General features: G+C 55.7%; 1 protein-coding gene across 1 annotated transcript in view; it reads left to right on the top strand.

Moving 5' to 3' along the window:
- LOC121062987 (ciliary neurotrophic factor receptor subunit alpha-like) overlaps positions 1-12,889 on the top strand; it is an 82,653-nt gene extending 69,764 nt beyond the window's left edge. Inside the window, exons 5-9 of the mRNA XM_040543299.1 lie at positions 154-301; positions 7,404-7,416; positions 10,645-10,647; positions 11,497-11,677; positions 12,744-12,889. Coding sequence (XP_040399233.1) covers positions 154-301; positions 7,404-7,416; positions 10,645-10,647; positions 11,497-11,677; positions 12,744-12,889 — 491 coding nt within the window. The remainder of the gene's footprint in view (positions 1-153; positions 302-7,403; positions 7,417-10,644; positions 10,648-11,496; positions 11,678-12,743) is intronic.
- Positions 12,890-13,138: the final 249 nt, after the last annotated feature.

The raw sequence follows: 13,138 nt of genomic DNA, 5'->3' as shown, positions 1-13,138 counted from the left end.
GTTTGCTCTGGCCAGCACTGTCATCTCCTTGGTGGTGGTTACTCTGTGCCAGGACAGACATGGCTCTGACCTGACCTGTGGACACAAAAAGGTGTTTTTCTGTCGCTCATCAGCCGTCACCTGGGCTTTAACAGCCGGACTCTTCTCTTCCAGTAAAGCCAGACCCTCCAGAAAGCGTGGTGGCCAAGCCCGTGCCCAATAACCCCTGGCAGCTGGAGGTGGCATGGCAAAACCCCTCATCCTGGCCTGACCCCGAGTCCTTCCCACTCAAGTTCTTCCTGCGGTATCGGCCCCTCATCCTGTGATGACGATGAGCAGGAGGCAGCGCGGTGGCAACGTGGGGATGTGCTGGCAATGAGTGGTCAGGGACTGAAACACGTCTATTTACTGCTCAAGCAACACAACCCCTTTTATTCCCTTTTTCCCTCCTCCCTTCTGTCTTCCTCTTTCTTTCAAGTCACATTCTGACTACAAATGTGCTCTGCAGGCTCTCCCCTCTCCTTATTTTAATCCATGGCCTGTATTTATTTTCCATACATATGTTCTATATAAAACCTGCCAATGAGATGTAAAAGGCATTCAAAGTATAAATGTCACTGCATTTAAATGTGCCTCTGCCACATTTAGATTTTGAACTGAAGATAAAATACCGCTCACCGTAACTCAGAGCACAGTTGGTAATGGAGCGGTTGCCGTGATATTATCATCCCTCTTACTTTTATTTCTTGTTTCTTTAAAAAAAAAAAAGTCAGTGAAATCCTTGGCAGCCCAGAGGACGGATTTCATTTGTTAGCTGCAGGAAGATAACGAACAGGCTTTTTTTTTTTTTTTCCCCTGTGCGCTGCTTGCATGCTCCACTTGTGAAGGAAAGCAATCTGCCGCTGGATGAGAGGTGCTGCCGCGCTGGCATGTCTCATCCGACATCCCCTCTTTCTCTTTGCTGAGTTGGGCCAGAGGAAAGCCAATTAGGCAAGCGTAGTGGTGTTTTGCTTGATGAGCCATTTTGCCCCCCAAAAAAGACAAATAGGAGTCAACACCTGGTCCCTGGGGAGCTCACCTGTGCTGTGGAGCCAAGTGGGATTTTCTGCCAGACAGCTCTTCTTAGGGAGAAAAATAGCTCGAAAAGGGGATGAGAGGCTTTGTGCCATGCTTGTGTCTCTGTAAGACGTTGTCATCCCAGCGGCTTTTTCTCTTTCTGTTGTTTTTCTTTGATAAGGCAGCGACACGGGTCTTGTTTCAGATTGAAGCGTTTTGCTGACAGCTTTGAAAACCAGACAGGGGCTGGGAGAGGTTTCTCCCACTTGTCTCTCCTTGCCCTTCTCTTCTCATGGAGAGGGAGAGAGCAGCCGCCAAGCACTCTGCCGGGGTAAGGCAGCGATGGGGGAGTTTGGATATTCACTTGCTTGGGATAGTATTTCCATTGGGGGGGGGGGGGGGGGGGGGGGGGGGGGAATGTTCAAATCATGGAAAAATGGGGAGAATGCATGGGAAATATGAAATGCAATATCAATCTTTTCATCTCGTGAAACTGCTGGGGAAAAAAAGCTGATGTTTTCCCCCGCCGCAGCCTGGTCCCTGTGATGAGTGCCAGCGAGCCACCTCCTGCCTCAACACCCTCAGGCTGGCCGGTGCCTCCCCCAGTAGGTGCTGGGAGCCATAACTCCAAGGGGACAGTGTGGCATCTCCATCAGTGCTCTCAAGCACACAGTGGTGGTGGGAGGTATTAGAGACACTGATGGCAAGGCACCCTGGCTGCAAAAGGCAGCTTCAGGGCAGTCAAAACTTGTTTTCTCCTTATTAAAGATGCCCTGAGCTGTGGAGGGAGAGCAGTCCTCTGGGTGGATGCATGGAGAGCTGGAAGGGATCCTCTCCCAGAATCCCACGAGGGCATGGTGGTTCTGGTACCACTTGTAATCCATGGCCCCTTGTGAGACACATTTTCCCAGTCACTAGCTGATGGAGAAGTGTGTTTGGGGAATAATTTCCTCGGTGAGCAAGTGCAAACATTCAACAGGAGAGGTACCAGACTTGCTTTCTGACTCCCTACCCTTCTGGCTGCGTAATGAAAAATCTGATTTGTGGATGATTTGAGGAAAACTGCCACTATTCATCAGATGAATTATCTGTGAAACCTAATTCAAATCAGCTCCCGAACACCGTGGATGGCAGCATTGCAGCAGCCAGAGCCCTGGGCCCCCTTGATGCGAGCAGCCACAGCCCTGCTTAGCCCACATGGGCACTCTGCAAATGCAGGGATTTGCCCCCAGAAGTGACCCCCATGGTGCTGGCATGCTGTGAGCACAGTCAAGCCGTGCTGAGCTCTGCTTTTCTAAACCTATTGCTCGCTGGCACCTTGAGGGTACCTCTGTTCCCCAAAATCCAGCCCAGGAGAGGGAAGGGCATGGCTTGGTGGGACCAAGCCTGGCTCAGCCACCCAGCGTGTCCTGAGATGGTGGTGGGTCTCTCCTCGGAGGGACGGGTGCCTTGAGATAGGATGCAGCAGGACCCACGTTTGCACGGCACGGTTTTAATTCTCCTGGCAGGCTGGGTGCCACATGGGGATGTCCCGCATCCCTGTGGGAGCACAGCTACAAGGAGCACCAGGGACTGGCCAGAGCCACAGGCATCCGTGCTCACACGTGGCATTTCTTGGCAGAAGCAGCAACTCTCCTTCCTCCCCTCCATCTCCCATTATCTGTGCAGGGACTGATTTATGCACAGCACCTCGGCAGACAGGACCGAATGAGCACTAATAGGATCAGATGGATGTTGAGCTGTCGAATACTGTAGGGCCTGATGCAATCAGCGTCTGCTTTCTCCCAGGCTCTTCCTTTTAGGATTTTAATAATGCCAGGCCTTGGCACCAGAAGATGAAGCCATCCGTGGCGGGAGCGGTGGATCTTATCGAGAGCGCTGCTGGGCGAGCTAGCCATCAGCACACACCCACAGACCCCCCCCCCCCAGGGGCAGCCCGGTGATGCTTGGGCGTCCAACCCAGGATGTGCAGAGCAAGGGATGTGGTGGGGACCTTTGTCCCCTCCCTGGCATGGCAGAGTGCTTGCAAAGGTGCGTTTGAGCCTCAGCATCCTGTCGGCCCTCCCTTTCCCTGGCTCAGCAGCACATTTCCGCTCAGACCGCTTAGCAGCTCTCGTGTTGGAGTTTGTTCTGTGAGTTATTAGCGTGCGCTCTGGGATTTATTAGCACAGAGAGATGATGAGCGTCCATTTGTGTGGGATAATCCTCACACCAGAACCATTGTGCTACCTCGCAGCAGCTCCGCCAAACCTGGCCACCAGCATTTCTTGGCTGTTCAGGACACAAATGTGGCATAACCAGACTTGGTGTCACATCAGGTGGATGCTGACTCCCCTCTGCACCACCGGCACAGAGCTTGCCCAGAAAGCTGAGCAATTTCAACATCACACTCTTCCCTTTCTGGAAGAGGGGCTGGCAGTTTCTTTCCTGCCAGAAGAGAGATGGGATATTTGTAGCCTAAACAGTTGGGTTTTTTTATTCTCTCCTTGTGGCAGAATCTCACGTTCTGTCTCCTAAATATAAAACGTTAAATGTTTAGGGTATCCTTTATTTTTCTCCTGCTTTTAAATTTGTAATTCAAGCCAGATTAGCGTGGTTTCCTCTTTTGTTTTATAGCCCCATCCTGGCCCCAGGCGAGCTCTCCTAATGCTCTCAGATGTTCCTCTAATGGATTCCCTAGGCTGGAACTGGATACCCTTTCCTAATGGGTTGCTAATAGCCTATTTCTGGTTTTACAGGCTTCTTCGGTTAACTCACGACAGCAGCCATCTCCGCGCGCACAGGCTGGCTCCCCGCGAGCATGGCTGCAGGAGGGCAGGCGGCTCCCCGGCCATGCACACGTCCCCGCAGGTGGCTGCGTGTCCAGGGATGTCCCAGGGGACTTTGGGGAGCCCAGGATGGCTCGTGCACCAGATTGCTCCCACTGGGAGCTGGGTCAGGACCTCCTCATTCCCGTTTCTTACAGAGATGGCATGCGCTGAGCACTGATGGGCTCAGTGCACGGGCTGGGAACCTGGTGGTGCTCAGAGGTACTTCTTGAGCCGGCGGCCAGGCCAAGGGAGGATTTCCTCTGGTGAGTTGCCAGCAATTTGCAGATGCCCTCGTGAAGTCTAATTGAACCCATTGGTCGTGCTGATAACATGAAATGTTAATGAACCGTGAGGTGGGCTGCGCCTCAGATCTTGAGATTTGCAGTAAAAGGTCATGAGATATTTAAAGCTAATAATGTGGTTGGGTTCTCTCCTTCCTCTTCTGTTTTGGAAGCATTAGAGCCACATACGTGAGCAGTTGCAAAGGCTGGAAACATAGAAGAGCAAACATAGGCCCTCACACCATGCTGGGATATCAGGAGCTGGGACCACGAGCAGGGGTCTGTGCAGGGACTGCTGCAGGGTGACAGCCATGGCAGGTTTAGGGACATCTCCCCAGGCAAAGCAACATATTTGGTCAAATGTGTGAATCACAGGCTGACATAACCCATAAGTATGTCCTAACACATACCTGCATCATAACCCACAAGTATGTCCTAATGCATCCCATGTCAAGCAAGAGGAGGGAAGGCAATCAGTGTGACCTGCAGCCACGTCCCCACCAGGGTGGCAGCAACATCACTTTGCATCGGGCACACTTCTTTGCGCCCATTTGCATCCACTGTGCTGCTTTGCCTGCACTTCCATTCCTCTCCAGGCAACCTTGGCAGGGGGGTCACCCTGACCCAGTGCTGTTACAGCTTCACACCTGGTAGCTTTTACTGCAGCACTTCTCTCCCTTCCCCTCCCAGCTGCAAAGTCAGTGATTAAAAAAGGAAAAGGAAAAAAAAAAAAGGAGGGGGGATTAATAGGAAGGAGTGAAATGTTGAGGCTGAAATCGTGTCACTTGCAGCTCAGTATGGGATAGGTAGGGCTAGAGGAGGCTCCAGAGGAGGATGAGGGTAGGAGACATGTCTGCTGTATTCCCCCAGGCCACTGCATCAGCCCCAGCAGCAGGAGGAGGCTTTTGCATGGTAAATGCATCTTGCACTGCCTGGAGAGTGGTGCCAAGTGCCCCAAGCATCCCAGACCCCATCCTCCTGCGGCAGCAAGCAAAGCGAGCTCAGACAGTTGTCACTTGGCAGGAGGGGAAGGCACAACTGGAGAAAGAGTCCCGTTATTAACGAGATTACAGCTGTGCTTTCAAAGATGCTCTTCATTTTAAGCCAGAAGGGAGCCATTCAGCCTCATCTGCTGTGAGACAAGCCAGGCTGCGGAGGAGCCCTGCAATATCTCGTCTCCCAGGCTGATGGCTGGGGCTGAGCGGCGCACAGCAGTGGTGCAGCAGCCTTTTCGGTGGGGTGACAGCAGGGACAATGGCTTAGACCCCGCTGGGCTCCTCAGCTACCCGGCTGGCAGAGGGGAAGCAGAGGGGAAGGAGAGTCCTTCACTTTTCCCAGCCTTTCAGTTATTCCAGAGACCGAGGAGAAAGTTTTGTCTGGAGTTAGCCAAACTGATTCCTGAAGTGCGGCAGGAAAAGGAGGCATTTGGAGGTTCTTTTATGAGTAATTAACGTCAGACTTATTTGATCTCCAGACATGGCTGTGAAAGGGGAAAAGCAAAACCTCTTTTTGCCACTGGCTACGTCGTTTCACAGGTACCAGTGGCTGTTTCCTGTGACCCAGCTCTGGGGGTTAACCCTGGTTTGGGGCAGGACAAAGCCCACCAGGAGCTGGTCCCCCCGGGGCTGCAGAGAATGAAGGCACCTAAACCAGCAGCTGCCCATATAACATGAGTGAATCCCACAAAGCTCATCGCAGCTTGATGGCAGCACCTGGCCTCATCCTCCTGGTCCTGGCTCCCCCATTATCCAGGATAACCTGGGGAGACCCCCGAGGAGGCACGATGCTTGGCAGACCCAAGCTGTGCTCTGGCTGGTCACTTGTGGCTTTTCCTTCTGCATTCCCCTGCTTGCAGGTTGTGGAGTAGACTGGGTGAGCAGATGAGCTTCAGCCCTACAAGAGACAGTGGGCTTCTTTTATTGTGGGGAAGCCAGGCTTGCCCAGGATCATTATAACACCTGGGGTAGGTGTGTGGTCTCTGCACTAGCATACATGGAGGGTTTGGTGCTCACTGTATCCACATTTTTCTCCTCTCCAAAACTCTGATTTTCCCTCTGACTTGAAGCCCACCCATCCCAGCTAAATCTGGGAAGATTAGTGGTGCATCAGCAGATGACAGAAGGGGACAACCTCAGGTTGCCAGCCTCGCAGGTGTGCACAGAGGCTGCCTCTCCATATCTGAAAGGATGGGGGTGAAGATGGCAGCAAAGGGGATTGTCCTTTGATGTGGAGCAATGGATTTCTTTTTCCAAGGAGGAAGGGAAATATTTAGTCTGGATATCCATTCTGGGGACAGTTTTCACATCTCCTTAGCCTTGGGGCAGGTGATGCTGCTGGGAGGGCACCTGGGGGATCATCCAGCAGGAGCTCAAAGTCTGTTTTTGGGTTTGCTCAGTCCCAGCCTCACAGGTCAGTGCTGAATCCCACAAGGGCTGCCAGCATCCTCGTCACCCAGCGGGGTGGCAGGGCCACCCTTCCTGCAGTGGGTTGCCCCCTTCCTGTGCTGGGAACAGCACTGGGGAGCCGGAGGTGTTAAGGAATGGAAAGCAGAGCTGCAAACACATTGTCATGTGGGATGCAGAGAGAGGCATCAGATCCCCCCCATCACCCCCTCCACTGCTTTCCAACACACCCCAGCCCCCGGCACAGCTGCCAGGGCAGGGAGGGTTGAGGTTCTCCCTCTGCCTCCTTTCAAAGGCCATCTGGGCTGGGGGAGCCCAGGGGCTGCTGTCCCAGGGATGGGGACCTGCAGCATCTCTCCTACATCTGTCACCGATGAGCACGACTGGGGCTGGGACATGGCACACATGGATGTCCTCTGGGATGCTGTGGAGGTCCCCAAGCCCCCTGCCTCCCCACCACATGTGGATCTGAAGACCAGCTTGGCCAGGAGTGCAGGGAATCCTCCCCTCCACCTGCCCTGGGTGCCTGGCCCATCCCATCCATGTGATGGTGGCCAGGGGCTTGTCCTGCAGCACCCACGCTGCCCAGGCTGTGGGTGGCACTGGCCAGCCCTTGGCACCGGCCTTTATCTTCCCAAATGGGCTCATGGGGTCTGTGGCCATGGGACGGGATGGGACACCAGCCCATGCTGTCCTAAGCAAGCTGTCGGCTTAATTACTGTGCTCAAGGGCTTTTTTTTTTTCATTTCTTTCTCTCTCTCTCTCTCTCTCTCTCTCTCTCTCTCTCTTTTTTTTTTTCCAAATGCTAATAGCTCTGCATTGCACTGGCTACTGATCCCTCATTAATCTGGGCAGCGCTTCACAGCCAGCCGGAGTGACGTTTGGCAGGTGCACAAAGGCAGGCTGCAAAATGCAGACCCCCTGTCCAAAAAAAATTACCATGCACGGCCTTCCTCCAACTTTTGTCTCTGTGTGGCAGGGATGCGGATTAAGGAATTTCTCCCTCTCCCTTTGATGCTGTGTGTCCATCCATCCCTCCACAACCTCCCCAGTCTGTTCCCCCCCACCTCTCCCTGTCTGTGTCCAGTTGGACCTGCTCCCCATGTGCTTTCCCATCTGCTGCTGCTGCATTTCTGTGCTCAACCACCCAGGAACTTCTCAGCCACCACAGCAAAGCTACCCCCTCTTGGATGCATCCCCCAGCTGCCCAGCTCAGAAATGCCACTTGCAAACCCTGAGCTACAGCTCAGGACATCCTATATATGGGGAGAGATGGATGCCATAGTCTATGCCTGCCCTTTTTATCTGCCGTCTAAAGAGCTTAGGGCAGCATCCTAATCCCACAAGCAAGATGCTCCAGCCTGAGTCCTAGGGAACATCCTCACAGGCAAGGCACAGCCTTGACCCCATCATGCCTCCAATGTTCAACTGCAAACACTCAGCTACAGACTGGCTGCACCCTGGGGGTGGCAGGAATTGCTCCCGAGTGGAAGGGAGCTGGGAGGCTCTTCGGGCTGGAGAAAATGGAGCAGCAGCCAGCAGGACCTCAGCAGGGTTGCTCTGACCCTGGTCGGAGAGCAGGCAAGACAGCTCAGAGGGTGACAAAAGCCCCAGAGAACCCACAAGGCAGCTGGATAACCCCAGTATGTCTTCCCAAGCCCCCTGCTCATTCCCTGCTTCCTAGCCCAGTGGGATGATCTGCTCCTGCCTGGTTCTTGCTTTCCCCAGCCAGGCTTGAACCGTGCAGCTTCAGGCTCCTGCTGTCCCCACTAGCATGATGACCTGGCCATGCTCCAGGACATGCGTGACACATGGATTTAACCTGAAGGACGCGAGGTGATTCACAACCCACAGGTTGGTTCCTGTGCCGCTCTACATCTCTGGGTGCCTGGGTCATGAAGGTGTGTCCCCATGAGAAGCAGCTGCAGAGGTTGTCCCCTCTGGTCTGCTGGGCACAGTGGTAGGTGCCCAGAGCCTGACCCTGCTGGGCACCCTGATCCAGCTTGGGTTTGGGGCAGAGGAGGGCTGGAGCTGGGTGGGGTAAATATGGGTCTCGGCCAACACCCAGTGCAGCTTGGAGGCATGCTCAGCCACGTCTTGCAGGAGGGACTGGCATCCTCCTCTTCTTTTCCCCATCCTCCCTTATGCCCAGACCTCCTAGAATTTCCCTTTTCACTTATCCTGTAAGTAAAATGGGCTAAAACCCTTTTCCTACAGGACAGGATGGCTCTGCCCGCTCCGGGAAGCAAGCATCCAATGCTGGGCATAGACAGTGCCAGGGACCCATGAGCCACTAAACAGGACTGCTACAAGCCTGACCCTGTTTCTGAGATGAGAGGCAGCACATGTGATCCCAGAGCTGGCTCTCTGCCTCTTCAGCATGCTGGAAAGACAGGAAAACCCAGCATGGAGCCATATCGGGGTCTGAGGGCTTGCCTGCCCCTGCCCCATGCAAAGCACCCTTCGTGCAGGCATTTCCCTGTGCAGGTGGCTGCGGCCACACCCTGCCCCTTGGGTCATTGTGGGCTGCCTCCCGCCCACCCCTGGGATCAGTGTCACACTGGGGTGGCCCTCAGCAGCCTGCAGCCATGGCCCCTTTCATCTCGCCATCATCCCAAATGAGCGGTGACACCCGGCGCTGCCATGGCATGGCTCCAACCGCTCTTCCTGACATCAAGCAGCGGGGTGACGGGGGACAGGGCACGGGGGGGACAGGGAACAGGCACCATGGCATGCTCTGACCTCTGAGCCCAGCCTAGGAGTAGCAACAGCTGTGCTGGAGCAGTTTTAGGGCTGTTTTAGGCCTCAGGATCATGATCGGAGTGTTAAAGGCACCCGTGGCGGCTCAACCCCCAGAGCCTGGCTGAATAATACGAAACGCTGCGCCTGCTTCCAGCGCTGAAGACTGCAGGAGGACCCTAAAACCTGCAAGCTCTTTGCCTGGGACCCCAAATAACTGCCAGCACCACCTCTTTGCACTGCACCAGCACCAAGCCCTGGGTGCAAGGAGAGGCAGAGCTCAGCGTCCCCCCCATACAACCCCAAAAATGTATCAGTGGGACAGATGCACACCTTTCTTCCTGCTCCCCTGTGGGTTTGGTAGCAGCTTTGCACCCTGCGGTCAGTGGGAGGCCCTTTGCTCCGTGCCGGCAGATGTGCTGCAGATGTGGGGCTCTGAGCTGGCCGGGCCGGGCTGTGCGAGCAGCCGGGAGCGCAGAGCCTGGTGTGCAGCAGGCTGGATGTGGCACTCGAGGAGGGAATGAGGGCAGAAAGGCTTTCACCCACAGAGAGAAATGCAAAAGTGTCCCCCTCCCTGGTGGGGATCTCCAAAGTGGCTGTAAAAGCTGGGGGGTGAGGTTTGTATACCAGAAGGATTAAATCTGCGCTGGGGTGTTGAGCATGCTGTGTAGGCGAGATGGGAAAAGGACTGCTTATTTCTCAAAGGGGGTTCCTGCCTTTGTGGTACCCCTGCGAGGAGCGGGGTGATGGCACTGAGCATGCCAGTTGCTAGCCAGGCAGTGTTGGTGTGTCACACACGTCCCTGGCAGGGTGCTGCCATGTCACACACCTCCCTGTGTGTGCACAGTCACTGTGCCAGGGCATCCTTGTCCCATGGGGAGGTTTGCTGTGCTGTGCCCCGGGTACCCCAGCAGTGCAGCCCTCCTGGCTTGTTTCTCTTTAGTGTATGGGATGCAATCAAAGACCAGGCAGAAATTTTCGGCTCCATCTTGCTCATGTTGTTGAACCAAGCTCTTAATAAAACTCAGCTGTCGGTGCTCCCTGGGGCAGTGGGATGCTGCGCCGCAGTCTGCTCCTGGCAGCATCACCCACCTTGCTGCTGTCTCCTGGGCACTCTCGCCCTGAACCACCCCATCTGCTCCTGCACTCCAACTGCAAGCCCTGGCTGGGTGCTGGGGCTCACCGGGCACGAAAGATGCTGTGGCACCTGCCCTGCTTCATGTCCCTGTCCCCGGAGCTGGACAAAGCCACTGGGACCTCGACACCACGCTTGGGCTTGAAGCCATCAGCAGGTTGGGAGGCCAAGCACCATGCCCTCCCTTCCCCCAGAAGATGGGCTGCATCAGACCCCTCATCCCCCCACACGTTTATTATCAGCACGTGTCGGCAGAGAAGACGGTTTGCATCAGCCGGGCACAGGGGAAGGAAGAGGCTGCTCAGAGGGGAGCCCACAGCCACACAGGGGTTGGGTGCCCCCGTACCCCACACACAGGCAGGGCGGATGGGAAACTAAGCCAGTGGGGTATTAAAGTGTTCACTTAAGGGTTCACAGCGGTACACAGCACAACCTCTGCAATGTGATCCTACAATGGTCCCTTCAGTGACCCCAGAAGCCCCGAGCAGCCTGTCTCCGTCCCCAGCAGGTCGTGTGGGTGCTGAGCTTTCCTCTGCTGTCACTTCTGTGTGGGTCCCACTGCCACGGGTGCGTGGTTCCCAGAGTTCCAACATGTCTGAGCGGAGCCTGCCCGCACATTTACTAGTTTCTGGTGACCTCTAGAGGAAGTAGCTCCACTCTGGCTCTGCAAATCTGGGAGCAGGACGGAGCCTCGCTGCACCCTTGGCTTAGCTGCAGCTGGAGCATCTCCCCCTGCACCCCTGTGCTGGGCTCAGTGCTCATGCCTCTGGCCAAAACCTCCCCAGAAAAGCCTCCAGGCTGGTTCAGAGGATGTCAGGGGGCATGCAGGTGAAAGGGCTGACTCCCCACCTGTTGCCTTTTGTGCACAGCCAGCTTCAAGCCCAGCCCTTAACACCCTTGTTTTGCCTTTTTGCTGGAAGAGCCTGATAGCCTCACTCACATAAGTGCCATGAGGTCTCTTTATCACCCTCTAGCTGGGCTAAACCCACTGATTGCCTTACACCTCCCAGTGCCAGGGGGCTCCTCTGGCTGCCCCCTACCCCTCTGGGCTGCTCCCCCCGCACTGAGCTGACCCCGCACCCTACTGCCCACAGGTCGAGCTGTTGGACGGGACGTCTCACACCATCACAGATGCCTATGCGGGCAAGGAGTACATCATCCAGGCGGCCACCAAAGACAATGACATCGGCACATGGAATGACTGGAGCGTGGCTGTCCATGCCACCCCTTGGACGGAAGAGCCCAAGCACCTCACCACGGAGGCCCAGGTCACAGGTAAGACCCCCCTCTGACACAAACACCCTGCACCTGGGCGTCTTGGGGTCCCCCAGCCCTGGGGGTGCCACAGCCCTTCAGCCCATGCCTTCACCCCCACTGTGGCCCCAGCAGCAGGTCAGACAGTGGCCCATGAAGTGCTGACTCAGCTTGTCTGCCTCTGGCATCCTCCTCACTGGAATGCTCCAAGAGCAATGGGGAAGCTTGGGATTTATTATTATTCGCTGGAGTTCTGCCCCTCTCCTTCTCCAGTCCTACCTCCCCTCCACACCTCCGACCCCGCACAAAGGCTCGGAGCGATGCCAATTAGAAATAAAAGCCACGAACAACCCTCTGTTTCTAGGAAAGGGCTGGGACCATGTCCAAATGCATGTTATCAGCCCTCAGCTTCCCAGAAGGATGGGAGCAGGCCCTGCGCGGTTCCCCCAGCTGGCACCAGCTGCAGGCTGGCTGGGAAGCACTGGGGGGCAGGCAGGGAAGTGCCGGGAGCCGCTCGGTGCCGGGGACACATGTGTGTGTGTGAGCATACACAGGGTGCTTTTCCAGCCAGGAGTGCGGGCACAACTGGCCAGATGTGCACACGGGGAGGAGGTGTGTGGGCAAAATGCAAATGCCACCTCTGATGGCACCAAGAGCACAGGGTGGGGGTCCCTGGTCCAAGTATGGGGCTGGGTCCCAGCAAGGTTTGGATTGGATTGACAGCAGGTGGCTGCAGGGCACAAGGCAGCTCGGAAGAGGACACACAGGACTGGGGACCCAGGGGTGTGCCATGTCCAGACCCTGCTGGATGGCATTGAGACGGGGCTGGGGACAATGCTGGCAGGGGTGGCTGCAGGTCCTGTGCGGGGCCAGGGGAGGGCCAGCATGGGCATGGCACACACTGGGACCTTCTGTGTTCTGTGTGAGAGCAGTGAAAGTCCCATGGACCACACTATCCCGTCTCATTGTCCCAGCCACCCAGTTCAGCAAGCGAGGGGCAATTTGGGGACAGGAAGGTGCCCTGTCCCCGTGGGATGCATCTTGGGGTGCCCCGGCTCCCCTCACCACCTGTTCTCCCTCCCCACAGAGACGACGAGCGCCAGCACCTCCTATTTCGTGCCACCCCCCACCACTAAAATCTGCGACAAGGGGGCCATGGTGGGCAGTGGGGCCGTGGCAGTGTGTTGGACAGCTGGACTGGTCTTGGCTGCTTATGGTGTCCTGTTTATTTAGTGAGTATGCCCCAAATTGGGGGCATGAGAGATGGGGTTGGGTGCTGGGGGCAGGGCATGGAGGGCCCAGGAGCTCTGACATGGTTGGGAATTTGACTGCTTTTCCAAATCAGGCGTTCTGGCGGGAATATCTCAAAATGGCTTTTCAAACATTTTCCGTAAAGCCTGCAAAGGGGTCGGGTTTAGATGCCTCGCGCTCAGCAGCGATGGGGCATAAAGGATGTGCCACCATTGCCCTGTGGGCGAGCGT

This window comes from Cygnus olor (genome assembly GCF_009769625.2).
Source record: "Cygnus olor isolate bCygOlo1 chromosome W unlocalized genomic scaffold, bCygOlo1.pri.v2 SUPER_W6, whole genome shotgun sequence".
Classification (NCBI taxonomy): Eukaryota; Metazoa; Chordata; class Aves; order Anseriformes; family Anatidae; genus Cygnus; species Cygnus olor.
This window is presented reverse-complemented; position numbering and strand designations above follow the sequence as displayed.